We start from the raw sequence: 19,044 nt of genomic DNA on the forward strand, positions 1-19,044 counted from the left end.
TCAGTAAATGCTTACTCCTTGTGTTTACTTACATCTTACTCTTCAGCCAGAAAGATGAATAAGTTCTACTTATATTTATTATAGATGATTATAATATATTGCTGAGTGTTTTTCCTTATGGATATACTTACTATGTATTTTAATATGTATCTTATTTCAGTCCCTTTATCAAAAGAATTTTATTCTAAACATTATTTATAATTTTATTTCACATTGGTCATATGTTATACGCTATGATATGTGCTTTTAATGTATTACTATCTCACTTTTTAAGAACAGGCTCTTTATCCATCTTTACAATGCTGACATTCTTTCATAATAATACCAACATTTTTTCTTATAGTTATTTATGCATTTAAGTTATCAAATGTTGTTTATTATGTAAATATTATGAGAATTGTATTTATGAATGATAATTTTAATAGTTTACTTTAACCTCTGGTATTCATTATCATTCATTTATTGCTTTTCGACCCGTTTAATGCTTATCTATGTTTCTTAATGAAATGTGCTTATCCTCCTAACGCATACTATTATATGTATTTCGGTCACAGGAGTTTTCACTCGTTTTACAGCTTTTCTAATTTATTGTCCTGGCTGATATTCATTTTAATTGTCCACCCTCCTTAAGGTGTCTGTACTCGTAGTGGTGCTCTAGTGAGCCCAGACCCGCGGTTAAAAGTTGTAGGTAACGAATCTATATCCCTTTTTTTAATTCTCTTTTTTATTGTAACAGCCAGAAATATACTGATTACATAGAACATTTTGATCCCTCTAAATAAGAACCTTCTTTTACATTTTCTTATATCTTTCTCTATTGTTCTATACAATACTTTATTATATTCTTTATTTGCTTCTTTACCACGTTTGTCCTCCATAAGTCTTTCTCTTTACTTCTCTTTTTCTTTTTCTTTTCATATACTAAACTTTCTTAACCTGTAAAACTCTTATTTTCTTACACTTTTCTATTTTCTATCAATCAGAGTACTCTCCCTTCCCATACCGCCCTATTCCCTCCCATTGTATTCCTACCTCTTATTTTTCCCATTTGTGACTAATACATTGATTCCCAATCCCTTTTGATTGAATCCCATCATGGCTAATATTCATCCTTTATCTACCATTACTTGGAATGTCCATGGCCTCACTCATTACATTAAACGGAAGAAGGTACTTTCTTATTTACAGTCCAAACATGTAGACATAGCTTTATTACAAGAAACGCACCTCAATGAGATTGAATCTGACAAACTTTGTAGAGATTGGGTGGGGAAGGTCATTCACAGCAGCATTCACAAAAATGACCCCACAGATACTAATCCTGTCCGCAAATGTGGAGTTGCAATTCTTATCCGCAGATCACTTCCAGTCAGGATCTCCAAGACTTGGTCAGATCCTGATGGTCGATATGTATTTGCCAAATTACGTATCGGGAATTCTTACATCTGTCTTGGGTCTATTTATGCTCTGATTGGCACTAAAAAGTCTTTTTTCCTTCAATTGAATCGCCTCCGCACAGAGATTGATGCCTCAGAATACCTCATTGGTGGGGATTGGAATTTGGTATAAGATCCTATTTTAGATAAAACTGGATCGTTTGATAAGGCCAATGCAGCGGATAGAGCGGTATTAAATGCTATATTTTCGTAAAACGGTTTGGTTGATCATTGGCATCTTAGTCAATCACAAGAAAAAGAATATACGTTCTTCTCATCATCACATGGTACATTTTCCCGCTTAGACTATTTTATGATATCGCACAAAGCGGTTCAATTAGTCACGGAATCACGTATCCTAGAAGCAGCCTTGTCTGATCATTCTCCTGTCCTTTTATCTTTAGATTTAGGTCTATCCCGGCCAGGGCGTAAACCATGACGTATGAGCATTCAAAGACACAGGACGCCCAAGGGTAAACTTCAGTTACAATCCCATCTACAGAACTATCTCTCTATTAACCAGGGTTCTGTCACCTCCAGCAGAACTGTTTGGGCGGCGGCTAAAGCCACTATTAGAGGGCAACTAATGCGCGATGCAGCACTTGCCAATAAGAATAATATTGCAAAGCAGACAGAATTAGAACGAGATATTTAACTCTATTCCCGTTTATATACGTCGGATCCTACCTTACATAATCGCAAGTTATTGGAGCAAGCACGTATGTCTCTTAATCGTCTCTTTACATCCAAAGCTGAATTTGCTTTACAAAGGATGAAAGGAAGACATTGCGAGCAAGGGGAGAAGGCCGGAAGGTTGTTAGCTGCACAATTACATCAAAGGGAAGCAGCAATGGCTATTCCAGCTATTCGATCGACTCAAGGTGACATACTTACAAGGCCCCAAGAGATAGTTAGTGAATTTGCCTCGTTTTATCAATCCTTATATACTCCAGGTAGTCAAATAGACCTAGGTAAGATGTCCTCTTTTTTAGAGAAGGTGAGTCTTCCGCGTCTTTCTGATGATCGTAGAGCTCTGCTTGATGGTGAAATCACAAGAGATGAGATCTCTAAAGCTATTAATGCTCTGCCTTATCATAAAGTTCCTGGGGAAGATGGATTCCCTGTTGAATTTTATAGATGGGCAGGTCATAGTATGATTGATACGTTACATGCTGCATTTCTTGAAGCTGATAAAGAATTATCATTGGGCCCTCTCTCTAATAAAGCAGTTATAGCTGTACTACCTAAACTTTTTGTGCGGTAGCTATCGTCCCATTTCTTTATTAAATTGTGATATTAAAATCTTGGCTAGCATCTTGGTGTCGCGACTCCGCAAAGTACTGCCTTCTTTAATACATTTCACTCAAGTAGGTTTTGTACCAGGGCATTCTTCTCGGAACCATCTCCGTACACTTGGCCCACACCTTGTGGTCTGCTAAACATCTTTCAGAAGATACCTTGGCTCTTTCGCTTGATGCAGAAAAAGCGTTTGACTGCATTGAGTGGGAATACCTTTTTACTATTATGCATAGATTAGGTTTGGGTGATCAATTCATCAATAAAGTGTGTTTATTATATGACAATCCCTCAGCTCAGGTTAATTGCGGTGGTTTTTTGTCCAATGCATTTCCAATACGAAGGGGAACACGTCAGGGTTGCCCGTTGTCCCCCCTTCTTTTTCTTTTAGCTATGGAACCACTTGCTGCTGCTATCCGTCAATCTGATGAAATTATAGGTGTGCCTCTCCCAATTGGACACTCTAAAATCTATTCATATGCAGATGATATTCTTCTTACTCTTACTAATCTTCCTCGATCTCTTCCATCCCTTCTTCAAATTAACAAGGATTTCTCCTCCTTTTCGGGTTATAAAATAAATTGGGACAAAAGTGAAGCATTACCCATTTCTAATGGCACTACAAGGGCAGTGATTCATGGATTCCCTTTTCATTGGCAGTCCTCACATCTTAAATATCTAGGAATTTTGGTCAACAAAGCTTTGGAAGATATGGTTGCAGATAACTTAGCTCCTTTACTTTCTCAAATGCAGAGGGATTTTGATAAGTGGAAAGCTCTGGGTTTATCTCTTTGGGGTAGAGTACAAGCTATCAAAAAGGTCACCCTTCCTCGTTTCATCTATGTTTTAGGTATGCTTCCCCTCCAGATTCCTTTAGCTACCCTTAGATTAATAGATTCTAAGATTAAGATTTTTATATGGGGCTCAGCTAAACCACGTCTTGCTATAATAAAATTAAAGGACCATCAGTTATGTAGAGGTATGGGTCTTCCATCCATTGAACACTATTCCCTTGCTCTACACATCTCCCAATTTTCTTATTTTTTGCCAGGAACTAAAGATGCCCCACAATGGGTTTCCATCGAGCGTCATCTTTTATCCAAGAACTCAGATCTTTCTCTTTTATATGGTAGTGGCACTAGTTCTTCGGATCCCAAGAATCGGATCTTATCAGCCATGCACAAATCTTGGAAAAGGGGGCATCGTATACTAGGCTCAAATGCATGTTAAGGCTCCTCTTTGGAACAATTCAGCTATCCGTATCAATGGTCGCACTTTATCCTGGCCTTTATGGCAAGCAGCTGGTATTTACTCCCCGGATCAACTTCTTCATGATGGAAATTTTCAATCATTTTCTCATTATGTGAGGAATTTAATCTTCCTATACAATACTCCTCTAGATACTCTCAACTTCAACAATGTCTGAGGAAACACTTGGGATCTCCCCCTTGGGTGTTGCAGGTGTCCCCAATACTATCTTACCTAAATCTGTGGGGAAACTTTAGAGGAGTGACCTCTGGTCTTTATAAAACCTTTATGTCTTCTTTATTTTCACAATCTCTCTCGAATGCTCATCAAAATAAATGGCAATCTCATTTATCTATTTCATATACGGCTTCTGAATGGGACAAGATACTGGAGGGATTACATAAAGGCGTTCGTGAAGCAAGGCTTACATTTTGTATATTTAAAATCCTTCATGATTGGCACTGGTCACCAACTAAGTTAAAGAAAGCTGGATTGCTTTCACACTCTAATTGCTGGAGATGTTCCACCTCTGGTTGTGACATAGTTCATATCATTTGCGATTGCCCAGCAACAAGGTCCTTTTGGTCCTTTGTTGGCAAGACTTTACATTCCACAATGCCATTATCCTTACCATTTACGCCTGCCACAATCCTTCTACATGATTTTCGACACTTTACAAAACTTTCTAAATCACAAATACGTCTTCTACACACTGTATTGGCTACAGCTAAAATCTGTATTTTGCGTCATTGGAAGTCTCCTTCTCCACCCTCTCAGGAAGAATGGCTGGTGGCAATGATGCGAACGGCCCTACATGAGCGCACAATTTATAACCTTCAAGATCAAGTTGATGTATTTCTCCAGACCTGGTCTTCTTTTTTAAAAACTGAAATTAACACTGATGCCAATTCCATTCTCTCTCCTAATGCAAACACTTGAATAAACTAATTCATTATTTTATATTTTGTGTATTTCTTTTCTTTTTCCCTTTCCTTAATCCTTCATCAATGTATTTCCCCCACTCCCGTCCTCCTTCTCCTCCCTCCCTTCCTCTGGCTCTATCATCTCACTGTTCTCTTATTCTCTTCTTTACAGTTTATCTCTTTTCTCTACTTTTCTTCTTTCTTCCACTTTTCGTATCGTTTTTCTCCTCCTTTTTTTTTTTTAAATGTTTGTGCTCTGATCTAATTATTTTAATTATCTTGTACAAAGTCATTCTCTTTTATATTTAGATTTATTCATATTTTATATATTATAATATGTATAATATCCAGTTCTTATTCATGTTCTTTATACCATATATCTACTCACTTATTTATTCATTCATTTTAATATTTATATATAATATGATTTCTTATTTATTCATTCTTATTTATTATCAACATATGGATTTAATATTATCTATAATTCATTGTTTTATTATTTCTGTGTTACTCTGTATTTCATGATAAAATTCAATTAAAAATGTCAACACAAAAAAAAAATCAATGCATCACCCTGCCAGAGCCTGTTTATCCGACGCAGCACCGGTGTGCGGGAGATATTTCCCCACACCACCACTGTGCAGATGAAATAATCAATGGAGTGTCTGTCTGCAGCCAAAGAAACTGACGCAGCATGTCTCCAATGTGCTGTCTCTGAAGTCCGAGATTCCCGCACTGACTCAGTTGCAGGCCCTGCTGTGCGGCTGAAAGAAATTACAAATCTTGGGACTGTTGCAAAAGAAATCGATGCAGCGCCTGTTTGCCGCCGCCGCATAGATCCTTAGCATGTCCCAGATTTCCACTCATCGCTCCGACACAGCACCCGCAGACCAGAACCGTCTTGGAATCAACACATCACTTCCCCCTACAGTCGGACTTCGACACATCACTTCTCCTGCGTGCTGCAGAACTGTCGCACATCCCCGCCAAAGACTCGGGCACCAACACATCGCTGTGCTTTCCGGCGCCTCCCTTCTCAGTGGCTGTTTCATCTTGTAGATTTCTACACATTTGAGGTACTTTGTGTAAACATCATTCATTCCATAGAGTTCTATGGTCAGAGCTGCTTAAAACCTCTTAATATTCATATTTTGAGGTGTGTATGTTGGATTTTTATCGTTTTGCTCTTGTTTGGTTTAGATAAAGATACTTTCTTTTTCTAAACTTGTGTAGTGTCCATTTGTAGAGTTTTCACTGTGTTACTGTGTGTGTTATGTAGAAATGCTGTACACAATGCCTCTGATATAGGCCTGACTGTTTGTGCCAAGCTGCCAAGGGGGTGAGCAGGGATTAGCTTGGGTGTCTAATGTCCTTACTCTGACTAGAAGGAAGGGTCCCTACTTGGACCCCCATTTCTAAAAGATAGCTGATAAGTAGACAAGCAAAGTGCAAGCAATTCAGGAGGGCTATGACACAGAGGTATAATACTGATTGCCAGAGCAAGTTCAAGAGGTAATGCTGAGACGAGCACATCCAGTCAGCAAGAAAGCAACATTAACATGCACTGGTAGCTCAAACTCATTTCTGCATTCTTCATCCTTTCAAGCAGCCACACACCAGCTCGGTCAGCCACATTATTGGCCAGACACAGTTTTCAGTGCATTCCTCTGTCAATGAGGGATGATGTAAAATCAAAGATCAGAGTCTGCAGGCCCCCTACCAGGTCCTCAAGTGCAAATTCGAACCTTGGTAGATAGGTATGAGTAAGGCATTTTTCCAAAGGCAAGGCATTCTTTGCACAGATAAATTCTTCCAGAAAAAGCTCATGTCAAAATTATTGGTACAAAGATTCATAAATCAGACATTTCGTCAGTGTTCATCATAGCACAGATGCAGTGACAGGATAGCTTTGATGAGCTTGAATCCTCTCCTTTACATCCATTCCTCATGTAGATGCCACAGTTGGCTTCCTTGTTTTGAACCAGCAGCGCCTTCTTCACCATAACTCATAAATATGCTGGTACATGTTGGAGATTTCTATTCAACGAGAACATCTTACCCACTATATGTTCATCATTCTAACTCCTACAAGAAGCATCTTGTGTCTGGTCAGAAGATGCCTGTATTGTTAAAATAGCTGTGATGACGTTGTGTTATATCCCGATTGTGCTGCTGAATTCCACAAAGGCGTTTTGTGTATGTGTTTAACTCTAGTACTCTCATTTTCTCTCCAGCGAGTAACAGCTCTTCAACTGTCTCTCTCATTACCGGAGCTTTGGTTGCAGTGTTGGCAGCAGCAGTTGGAGCAGTTCTGTTGACCAGGAGATATCTAAAGTACGTATGCAAACCGGTCATGCACTGCTCAATTTTCAATGCATTGTACTTAGTCCTTAATTTGAAAAATATGTGACAGGACCCAAAGTTTGCTCAGAAGCTCTTGAACTCATGCCTCTTTCATAAACTACCAGACACACTCTGTGCCTATATCTCACTCTTTCAGCTGAGACGTTTTGAGGCATGTGCAAAATTGGCTCTGGACCAGGGCCCCAGCCTTCCAGGGAGCTCTGGGATACACTCAGCTCTTTTTTGCAGAGAGTCTTGCTCTGATGACCTAAAATAATTCATAAACAGATTGTTTTAAATACCTTGTTTTAAATACCATTTTTCTTTAATTTATTTTTTATGTGGGTGATGTATGAGAGTCTATTACAGACATTTTGCAGAGAAATGCTGGGGCCTTTCGAAAACGCCGTGAGGGGAACGGCTTACCTCGCTTTTCGCCCTCTGCAACAGCCGTGAGGGGAACGGCCAGTAGCCTCACAGGACTGCCAGTCCCAGCAGCCCTCCAGCCCTCCTCCGGTGTCGCGCTGAAGCGCTATTTAAGGCGCGCACACCACCCGCAGCGCGGGTCCTTTCGAAAACGCTGTGAGGGGAACGGCTTACCTTGCTAGCACCGCTTTTTCTCCAGTGAACGCCGTGAGGGAAACGGCCAGCATCTCATCGCTTTTCGCCCTCTGCAACAGCCGTGAGGGGAACGGCCAGTAGCCTCACAGGACTACCAGTCCCAGCAGCCCTCCAGCCCTCCTGCGGTGTCGTGCTGAAGCGCCATTTAAGGTGCGCACACCACCCGCAGCGCGGGTCCTTTCGAAAATGCCGTGAGGGGAACGGCTTACCTTCCTAGCACCGCTTTTGCTCCTGTGAACGCCGTGAGAGAAACGGCCAGCATCTCATCGCTTTTCGCCCTCTGCAACAGCCGTGAGGGGAACGGCCAGTAGCCTCACAGGACTACCAGTCCCAGCAGCCCTCCAGCCCTCCTGCGGTGTCGCGCTGAAGCGCTATTTAAGGCACGCACACCACCCGCAGCGTGGGTCCTTTCGAAAACGCCGTGAGGGGAACGGCTTTCCTTGCTAGCACCGCTTTTGCTCCAGTGAACGCCGTGAGGGAAACGGCCAGTATCTCATCGCTTTTCGCCCTCAGCAACAGCCGTGAGGGGAACGGCCAGTAGCCTCACAGGACTACCAGGACTACCAGTCCCAGCAGCTCTCCAGCCCTCCTGCAGTGTCGCGCTGAAGCGCTTTTTAAGGAGCGCACACCACCCGCAGCGCGGGTCCTTTCGAAAACGCCGTGAGGGGAACGGCTTACCTTGCTAGCACCGCTTTTGCTCCAGTGAACGCCGTGAGGGAAACGGCCAGCATCTCATCGCTTTTCGCCCTCTACAACAGCCGTGAGGGGAACGGCCAGTAGCCTCACAGGACTACCAGTCCCAGCAGCCCTCCAGCGGTGTCGCGCTGAAGCGCTATTTAAGGCGCGCACACCACCCGCAGTGCGGGATGCGCGCGGGCTTCGCCCGGGCAAAGCACGGACCAAGGGCAGGCCCGTCCGTGCCCGTCAGTGACTGGAAGAGGCTGGGCTGGGCCACATCTCTATCATCTGATTCCAAAGAACCCCCATCAAGGACATAAGGTACTGTTGAGAATTGATATTTGTGTCGACCCATTGACTTTGGGGTTTATACTGGGTAACCTACCACCTGTTTCATCATGTCTAAACCTACTCTGCCTAAACGTGTCCAGGGGGCTCGTGCATGTGTTACCAAACATTATCAAACTAAATCAAGAGCACCTGAGGCCAAACTCCCTACAGCAATAGATATAATGCTTCAGAAAGCCATTGGTGTGGTTACCTCAGAAATAGAAATGACAGAACGCCGCCTTTCCTTAACTCCTGATTTACCATCTATGGGGTCATCTGTTCATCCAATCGAGGTAGACTTAAATGAACCACATACCAGTCAGAATTGTTCCCTACCGGTTGTCATTACCCAAGATTCCTTATTAACATCTATGGATACTGAGGGTTTTAATTCAATACCCCCCAAAACCAGAGGAAAAAGGAAAGCTGCAAGGGTTGGAAATAAGAGTAAGAAGACTAAGGGGAGGCTGATAAAGGAAACTGTGCATTCTAGCACTCGAACACCTGTCCCTATTTCACCATCACAACCTTGCCTGGACACAGTATATCCATCTTGGTTACATGTAGTAGTGACCGATATTATTGGCCAATGTAGGTCCATTATAAAAAAGGAGGTAGCCCCAATATTAAATTTAATCCAAAGCATTATGAAAGTACACACTGACCCCGACCAAAATCCTATGGTTAGTACTTCTAACTCTCAAAATGATGGGCTGCTTATAGCCCAGATTCCATCACCAGACCTAGTATCCACTCAACGCAAACCTGTGTCTGCTCAGGCAACCAAAGCCCGCATACCCACAGAGGAATCCCTTGCATATAATGGTCCTACATTAAAAGGCTCTCTTCACACAACCTCCATTTACAAGATCCATGCCCAAGTAATCCCATTCCTTTAGTGGGGAACACCACTAATAGAGAAATTATAGCCACCCCTACTACGACTCATAACATTTTTGCTGATAACAATAATGAGATTATTCCTGCAAACTTGCCAACGATCAACCTCCCCCCAGCGGCATCTCCGTATGTGTCTATTTTGACTGGCTTTCCCGAACTTAAGGAAGGCACAAAGGAAAATCACTTAGATTTACGAAATAAAGTTCTTTTTTGGCTGGCAAGACACAAACAATTTCCATACGAGATGGCCAATGAGATTCTGATGGTGAGAAGGGTTGCATGGATAGGACCAACGCAAAAAAGTTTAAGGGGGATTGTGTGGTTATTAATTTTAGGTAAACATGAAGGCTGAGGTAGGTTAGATGCACCGTGTAAACCTGGTTGGAAATCCATATGTCGGATTTAAATGACCTCCCGGACTCGGTGGAGAGGGTAGGTCGATTCACGCTACATGAGGAGAAGAAATTCCTATAACTTTGAGGAATTCACACTCATGCACAGTCCACCGAGTACTGTTGATGCCAGGTTATTGTCCGATTAGGGTAGCTCCTGACACCAACAGGTATTGAGTCTGATCGTAATACGTAGATTATTAACAACCCTAACTTGAGCAGGTAGCTATATGTAGATAGTTTTTCTAAAAAGGTCCTGAAGAATCGCGAGTATAGTTACTCTAGGCGAGAAACATGTTGACCGACTTCTTACAATTACATGCCACTTTAATAAGAGACATTACACTCGAATAAGTGCTATGTATACACGTTTTTAATTTAAGGTAGGAGGCCATCAGAATAAAACTCATTTTCACCAGGCACTCCTGACCTCTTTTAAACCACACTTCCACATATCTACATTAATCAGCCCCCACACCCGCACATCACCAATACGGCCGTTGGATTAAAGATCTCCGCTAAAGTGCCCCTTTCGAGGGAGCCCGTCGGGCATTGCATCGCCGGCCCGACGAGGAGCAGCCCAAATGATGAAGCATGACACCTGAAAGGGTGTGTGAGGGCATTTAAATCCGACATATGGATTTCCAACCAGGTTTACACAGTGCATCTAACCTACCTCAGCCTTCATGTTGACACTACTCTTTTTCTGAGGAACTATAGGAACACCTTTTGTTATTATTGTACTAGGGGCCCTTTTTCCTACTGGACCTCCCATTCAGTTGTGAGTGGAAAACGGCCTCTTCAGTTTTTTTATATTCTATTAATTTTAGGTACCCACAGATTATTCAAAAAATATTTGCCCAACCTACATTACCCTTAGGTTATCAAACTTCAATTAACGCCTCTCCCCTCGAATTTTTTTATCCCCAACTACCCTGGGTGCCCGTTCCTCGCCGAACTGGTTTTATTACTTCAGACCTTGGGTTATTCCAAAATATTTCACAAAGGCCTAACCTGAATTTACCACCCTTTAGAATCCCTGTTTATAATCGATTTGCTCCGTTAGAGGATGTTGATTGACTGGTCGGTCCGACCGATCCAATATTCGATAATAGGGTTTTGTCGTGTTCTTTGACTCCTGATGGCAACACTTCGATCAACCTTACCCCAGGCTTCACATGTGATCAGGTGGCCGGGACTATTCCAATAAAAAGAAATCCTTTTTTTGGGTATTACAACCAGCTCAATCTCCCCTCCCTCACATGCCATTTCCCAACACATCCCTACCACTAATGACCCTTATTCTCTTAATGTTACAACCACTGAGTAATCTCTGCTCGTGCCTTCTCCCTCGCCTTCTGCCTCGCATTTAGAAAGAGAGAATATCCATCCAGACAACCATTTAAAAATATTATCTTGGAATGTCGCGGGCATTGTAAACAAACTCCTCTGCCCAGATTGGAATTATTTCATCAACCAGCACGACATTTGCCTGTTACAGGAGACCTGGGCTAAAGAAGAATTCACAAAAAAGGGCTTCCATACGGTTAACAATCTAGCCCTTATAGGTACTAGGGGAAGACCATTTGTGGGTCTGTCTATCTTCATAGGGTCGCATTTAGGATGTGTAATTTCTAAAATTATTACCCCAAGTATTGATTTGCAATGCATATTATTAACATTCCCCTCTGGGTCTAGCCTTATCCTTATTAACGTTTATTCCCGTCCCACCAAGTCGGGTAATTAATCACCCCCCCTAAAAATTTTGGATACATTTATCCAAACAGTAGTGGATAAGGGCACCTTGATTGTTTCTGGTGATTTCAATTGCCAGTTTGAGCCCTTACCGGGGCTCATTGATTCCATCACCAGAGAGGAGGACGAACAGTGGTCCATACCGGCCCTCCAAATTCCACCTATTATGGGTTGGACACCTCTAGCACTGCAAATAAACTCTCTAACACTTGCTAACTCATTGAGAGCCTGCAATGGACGTACTTTATCGGATCTAGAGGGGAATCACACTTTTAATCGACTTGGGCAGACTTCGTGCATTGATTACATTATGGTTGAGGTTAAACATGGTCTAGGATCATGGACTTCGTGATTCACCCTCGCCATGACAGCGACCACAATGCTTTGATCCTTGACCTGACCTTATCGATGGGGAACTGTCCTTCACAAAATAGTGGGAACAACCTTAGACCTCTATCCCTCTCCGGTGATCGAAGACGGCTTAAATGGCCATTGATTCTTAAATCTTCGGATAAAATCAGTTCTGTTTACTTGGCCATATATAAAGCCCTCACAGAAATATGCTTCTCTCTAGACCAGGGAAGTGATAATAGGGAAACCTATATACCCCACATTCATACAGGTCTAGTCACAACACTGGGTGACCTTCTGAATCCAATTGTACCTAAATCAAAAAAAATCTTGAAAGTCCTTTCGTGGTTTAATATCGAATATAGGAGGGCTAAATTGGCTCTTCTGGTCTCATTAAAATCAGGCGATAGGACAATGGTGGCTATGAGGAGAATTGAATACAAGCAGGTTGTAAAAGTGGCCAAACAGAACTGGGAAAACAATAAATGGGATGATATCAAAAGAGCTCTAATCAAAAAAGATATGAGGGAATTTTGGGCAATCATTCGATCAGACACAAAGGAAGGTTTAGTGGCAGATGACCCTAATATCGCCACGGGCCAATGAACTGATCATTATCAGAGTTTATATGCTCCCTTGGCTTCGGTCACCGAGCCTCTACCTGCCTCCAATTTGAATGTAGAACCCATTGATATTATAACCCTCATGGAAGTAGAAAAGGCTGTAAATAGGCTCCCAGTAGGAAAGGCGCCGGGCTTGGATAAAATTCCTGGGGACCTATACAGGCACCAACCTGAGGTTTGGATTCCCTATCTTTGCTCCCTTTACAATGCTGTACTCCACGGCGCACCTATCCCCAATACCTGGGCGGGTGCTGAAATAGTTCCGGTTTTCAAGAAAGGCTCCCCACTCTTGCCAAATAATTACCGCCCGATAAGCTTGATTGATGTTAGTCAAAAGCTCTTTGCACTTATCATCTTAGATCGAGTGCAATCCTGGATGGATGAACAATCAATATTGACCCCATACCAGGCTGGCTTTAGAGAGAAGATATCTACGGTGGACCAACTTCTTCGTTTACAACTTCTCTATTGGAAAACCGTGAGGGTAGAGGGTGGCAGTCTCTACCTTATCTTCGTTGACATTAAAGCAGCTTTTGACTTAGTTCCTCGTCAGACTCTTTGGGCGGTTCTGGCTGAGATGGGGATGCCTGCCTGTCTACTTGGGATTATAAAGCGACTCCATAAAGACAACTTTGCCCAAGTAAGGTGTGGTAAGAGGGGCAATTTGACATCTAAGTTCCCTGTTAACCGTGGAGTCAGACAGGGATGTGTGCTGGCCCCAACCCTATTTTCCCTTTATACTAATGCATTAGTGGCCCACCTGAGGGGAGTCAAGGATATTGACGCCCCCAAACTTAACAACGAGCAGGTGGTGGCACTAATGTTTGCTGATGACACTCTTTTAGTGTCAAAATCCCCTACGGGGATACAGCGTGCTCTTGATAGTTTTACCAAATTCTGTTCCCTCAGAGGCCTCGATGTTAATGCCTCGAAAACAAAATTTATGGTATGTAACCTGCCTAAAACCACTGGCCCTAATCCTTCCCTTAATGGTGTTACATTGGACAGGGTAACAGTGTTAGAATATCTTGGAGTCACACTCACAGATAGGATGGAATGGGGCCCCCAGTTAGCAAAAGCAAAACTACGACTTACCCAGACCTGCGGTGGGATCCTTAAAATGCATAGAGCATCCACCTCCAAACCTATATCACCCATTATTGAGATCTATAAAGCACAAGCACGGGGCGCAACTTTCTATGGGGTTGAGCTTTGGGGGCACTGCTCATCTGGAGACATCGGTAGGTTTGAGAATTTGTTTTTAAGGTCTTTATTGGCCCTACAACCCAGCACACCACTTAATCCACTTAGAATGGACTTGGGAGTTAGATCCATCCAAGAAGAAATTGCACTAAGGCCTCTAATGTATTGGCGGAGGATGTGGGTAACACCGGAGTTAGCAAATTATCGAAATGACCTAAAGTCACTAATGGCCCTTCCTGGTTTAGCCAAAATACCGTGGCTAGCATACATTAAAAAAAGAGCTTACGAGATTGGGAATTCCTGCTCTATGGCATCAGCCCGAGACAACTGCTCCAAATCTCTCTAGAGCTGAACTGGCCAAGGTATTTTGGACAAATAGCAAAAATAAATTGCTAACTAATAAAAAGTTAGGCCCACTGATAATGGAATTTTTTAATATAAAGGAGGAGTTCAAAATAGAGCCTTTTTTAGACCAGATTGAGCCGTGTGCTTATAGAAAGCTCTATATGCAATTCAGACATGGTACACTGCCCTTGAGAGCTTTCACGGGAAAGTGGTTGGCAGATAATCCTTCCGATTGCCCGACCTGTGGAGCTTTAAAAGAAACCGACCTACACGTCCTATTCTTCTGCCCCACATACAAAGCAATTAGAAAACGTAGGCTTCTCCAACTTTTTAGGAACTTGGGCACTACACATTGTGAGGCGGCCTATAGAATTTTGAAGACTGATACATCAATGCCTATAGTCTTCTCGGTATCACATTACTGGCACGCTGTGTGGCGGAGGAGATGTTCCCTTCTTTTATTCAATTCTTAGGCTCATCTAAATAAATATGATTTTTGGCCACCAGTGTCCCTACAACTATTTTAACTCCTTACTCTTTAATTGTTTTTAAAGAATTGTATGTGAATCAATGTAATTTACAATGAAATACATTTTTATGAACTTTAATCATCTATTATTTTTTTTTTACAATGTATGTTTTTATGATTGATTATCTTTTATGGTCCATGACCGAAATAAAGATTATTTTGAATTGACTTGTATTTATATTTCATGCAACATCCACAAACAAAGATTATTTTCATATCAAAACAGGACATCACATATAAGAATTGGGAGGGGGTCGTAGAGATTATTTGCAGTAACCATAGTGAGCTGCTGTTGTGTTACAGTATTGAAAACACAGGTCACTATTCCAGGATATTAGATGTCAGCACATTACGAATTTTGGCATGAAAGAGCTGAAATTGGATCATAAACTCATTGCTGTTCCGAACAGGGGCCCCAAAAAGGTTTTTGCCCCAGGGCCCCCCAAATCCTTGAGCTGTCTGTTAGACCTGCCATCCCTCGAGTGGTCTAAGCCCAGACTTTTTGCCTGCTTACCTCCCGTTTATTGCTGATTCCTTTTGTTGACTTGGAACTCCGATCACTTTACCACTGTCGTGTAGTTCCTGCAAATACATAGGATCTGCACATTCGTTGGACTACATAAACTGAGGGATTGGTGTCTAGACTGATTCCTGACACCCCTACAGGATATGTCAGCCTATAGACCAGCTAGCTCACAGTGCCACTATAAGCCTCTGAACCCTACCAAGGAGCGAATAGTTTCTGGCAATCATTGAACATGACAATCCTTCACCTTTCATGGTTGGTGGAAACAGTACAGTATTTTTCGCTCACTGAGTCTCAGAGAGATACACAAAATAAACGTTGAGGATGTTTTCAATCAGTATTTTGTGAACCAGAGTCATTCTAGTATAAACGTTGGGGATGTTTTCAATCAGTATTTTGTGAACCAGAGTCATTCTAGTATAAAACATGTTTGCTGCAACAAACAATAGACAGAAGCAAATGTAAGAGATTACAAGCACCAAAATCATAAATAGAAGGGAGAATTCTACCATGGTGCTAAAACAGTGAACATATGCAGGCCTATAAACATGACAGCAATCAAGCATACTCCTACTATGCGTACCCTACCTAAGTATACCTCAATGTACCTAGCATGTATGTGGGTGTGAAGATAAACATCCCCTAGGAAAGAGCCAACCCCATTACTTGATGGGAGAGAATAAAGGACCCCGTCTTGGTCACGGGTTGGATACCCAGCAAGGGATGTCAGACCACTGCGTGTTGAAGCTTCAGCGTGCAGGGACCTCCGTGTCAGCGTCAGCTTAGAAGCATCTCCTCTTTCTTCCCAGTGAAGGTGTGGTTCTTTTATACCAAAAGGGTAGCCTTGGGGGGGGTTCTACCACAATCGATATGTTTTGAGCATGATAATATGGATGAGCCTAAATCAATAATTGTAATTATGCAAAGTAGCCCTGTCGCCCTAGGATAAAGATAGAAATGACTTTTGTACACAGTATGTTAATCCTATTATTTAAGTCTTGTGCAGGGGATTTGAGATATGATACTAAGAATCCTCATGCATAATAAATTAGGCTAGTTTCAAGGAAACCAATCAACATTTATTCAGCACCTAACTGGGTAAAAGGTCAGAGCTAGAACCATTATGCAGAGCTGGTGAGCAAAAACGCCACTTTGCTACTTGGGCCTAGGTTAGAAAACATAACACCACTATTAACCAGTGCTTCTCACCTAAAACATGGTTTGTTTGATGTAGCCATGATTGGGACATTAAGCTCCTGGAATTGACACCACTTGAAAAGAAGAAGGACTCGTGCTGAGGATTACTGCTTGCTATACTGCTACTCTGGAAGACTGCTGTCTTGCTGGACTCTGTGCTGCCGGCTTGCTCCCACTGGTTGTCCCGTAGTGTCCCTGAGGGCTAGCTGATTGGCCTCATGTTCTTCAAAGAATCAGGGACATCAAGGTCTTTAACCCTACTCCTCTGCCTGGGTCATTGGAAGTGACTCCAGGTGCTTGCTCCAGTAAGATCAACGCATCCTCTACTTCGACGAGCAGAATCGATGCATCACTGCCAAAGGGAGAGCAGAATCGACACATCACACTTGGGGCCTGCGCAGCATCTCCGGAACTGCTGCATTGACCACCACATTTCTGCCACTACTGAAGAACGATTGACACATCCCTTTGATAAGCATAGAGAAACCCAGCGCATCGGTTATAGAATCAACTCATCACGCCACCAACACTTGCCTTTGGAAACCGGTGCATCGCCCTCAACGCATGGAGAAAATCAACGCATCTCTTACACTGCAGAAGTGACATTGATGCATCTCTTGTTTGCAACAAGCACTGAGGTACTTTTGCTCAGCGGGCCCTGCGAGGGTCCGGTAGAGAGCCTGCACTGCAGTGGTGGCCAGTAAGTTTTGGAGGGAGGCTGGTAGACAGGACACACACACACACACACATACATTCACATAACACTCAAAGCCAGGCATTCACACGTGTGCACGTACACACAAACACATTCATTCACTACATTCTTTACCAAACATTCCTACATACACACACGCACCGAACATTAATTTAAAAGAAAACAAAACACACTCTTACCTGCAGCCAGCTCTGCATCGGAGGTTCCAGTAGGCTTGGGACTGCTGCCTTCCCTCATTTGCTGACCTTAGAAGGAAGGCAGCAGTTCCAATGTCATCACAGAGTGGGATGGGGTCAGTGAGACTGCTGACACCACCCCACTCTGTGATAAAGTGTCACTGATTGACACTCGACCCTGGGGACTTCAGGGCTTCAAACTGAAGCTCCCAGGTGCGAGGCAATCAGTGACCCTACCCCTAGTCTCGGAGGGGAGGGCCTCAGAACCTTTCCTAAGCTGAGGATGTCACGCCCACAGGAGCTGTGACATCCTCAGCCAAGCAAAGTTCAGCTCAGGAAGCCAGGAGCCTGTGCATTTTGCACATGTCTGGCTCCTGGCTGTCTGAACTGAAAGTGAACAGTGTCTGTCAGGCTGACCTGTGTGCAGCCTGACAGACACGGTTTGTGAGGGGCAAAAGGTAGAGGGGCGTGACCTTCAGTCCCAATGGACCGGTCACACCTGCTGCACTGCATCACAGCCTGTCTGAACTCTTGAATTTGTCCCGGTCCAGTGTGACCAGATAAACCCCTGAAAGCGCAATTTGCTTCTAAGCGCTAGTACTGTATTTAATCTTTAAACATTCTTATCTCAACTTCTACTTATTGGATTTTTGGGGTGCTGGTCTTGTTTTATTTACAAAATCATAATCTATTTACCTAAACCTGTGTGTAGTCTTTTTGTGGTGTTTTCACAGTTTCTTTTCTTTACAGAGTTTTATGTAGCGCAAACTTGACCAGAAGAAAACAGTTGCGTTACATGAGGACATATTCATTTTTTTTTGTTAGGCACAGGGAGATTAAGTGATTTGCCCAAAATCACAGGATGTTGCATGTCCTTGCCGAGACTCGAACCCAGTTCCCCAGATTTGAGGTCGACCACACCAGCCGTTAAGCCAACTCCTCTATACTGCTGTTGTGCTGCACAAATATGTAACACATTGCTGTTTAAGTTAACTCTGACTGCTCTGTGTCAAGCTACCAGAGAGTGAGCACAGGTTAATTAAAAGTGTATATCTGACTTACCCTGACTAGGATTATGGTTCCTGCTGTGCTCGGACATGGTGCATACTCTGCCAACCAGACACCCAGGGGCATATTTACAAGCCAGCTTATTGCCACCAGAACGTCACATTTTTTGATGTTCTGGTGGCAATAACCCTTTTGCCTTATTTACTAGACAGTGTCAAGCCACTTCATGTGTCTTAATGCTGCCTTGTAAATAATGCCCCTATACACGCAGCAGTTAACGTGAAAGGGGAGGGCAATGGGTGTTGCAGTGGGTGCTCCCCTGCAAGACCCATTGCTTTTTGACACTGCCCCCTATTTACAAGGTTGGCATAAATATGGGGCAGTACCAAAAATAGGACCAGGGAAATCCTGATCCCAAACTAGCACAATGAGTGAAAATGATTAATTTC

The 19,044-nt window shown here is 42.8% G+C and overlaps 1 protein-coding gene across 1 annotated transcript in view; it reads left to right on the forward strand.

Moving 5' to 3' along the window:
* LOC146809063 (B-cell receptor CD22-like) overlaps nt 1–19,044 on the forward strand; it is a 476,425-nt gene that overhangs the window by 413,770 nt on the left and 43,611 nt on the right. Inside the window, exon 5 of the mRNA XM_085614823.1 lies at nt 7,138–7,241. Coding sequence (XP_085470949.1) covers nt 7,138–7,241 — 104 coding nt within the window. The remainder of the gene's footprint in view (nt 1–7,137; nt 7,242–19,044) is intronic.

Source organism: Triturus cristatus, chromosome 7 (genome assembly GCF_964204655.1).
Source record: "Triturus cristatus chromosome 7, aTriCri1.1, whole genome shotgun sequence".
Taxonomy (NCBI): domain Eukaryota; kingdom Metazoa; phylum Chordata; class Amphibia; order Caudata; family Salamandridae; genus Triturus; species Triturus cristatus.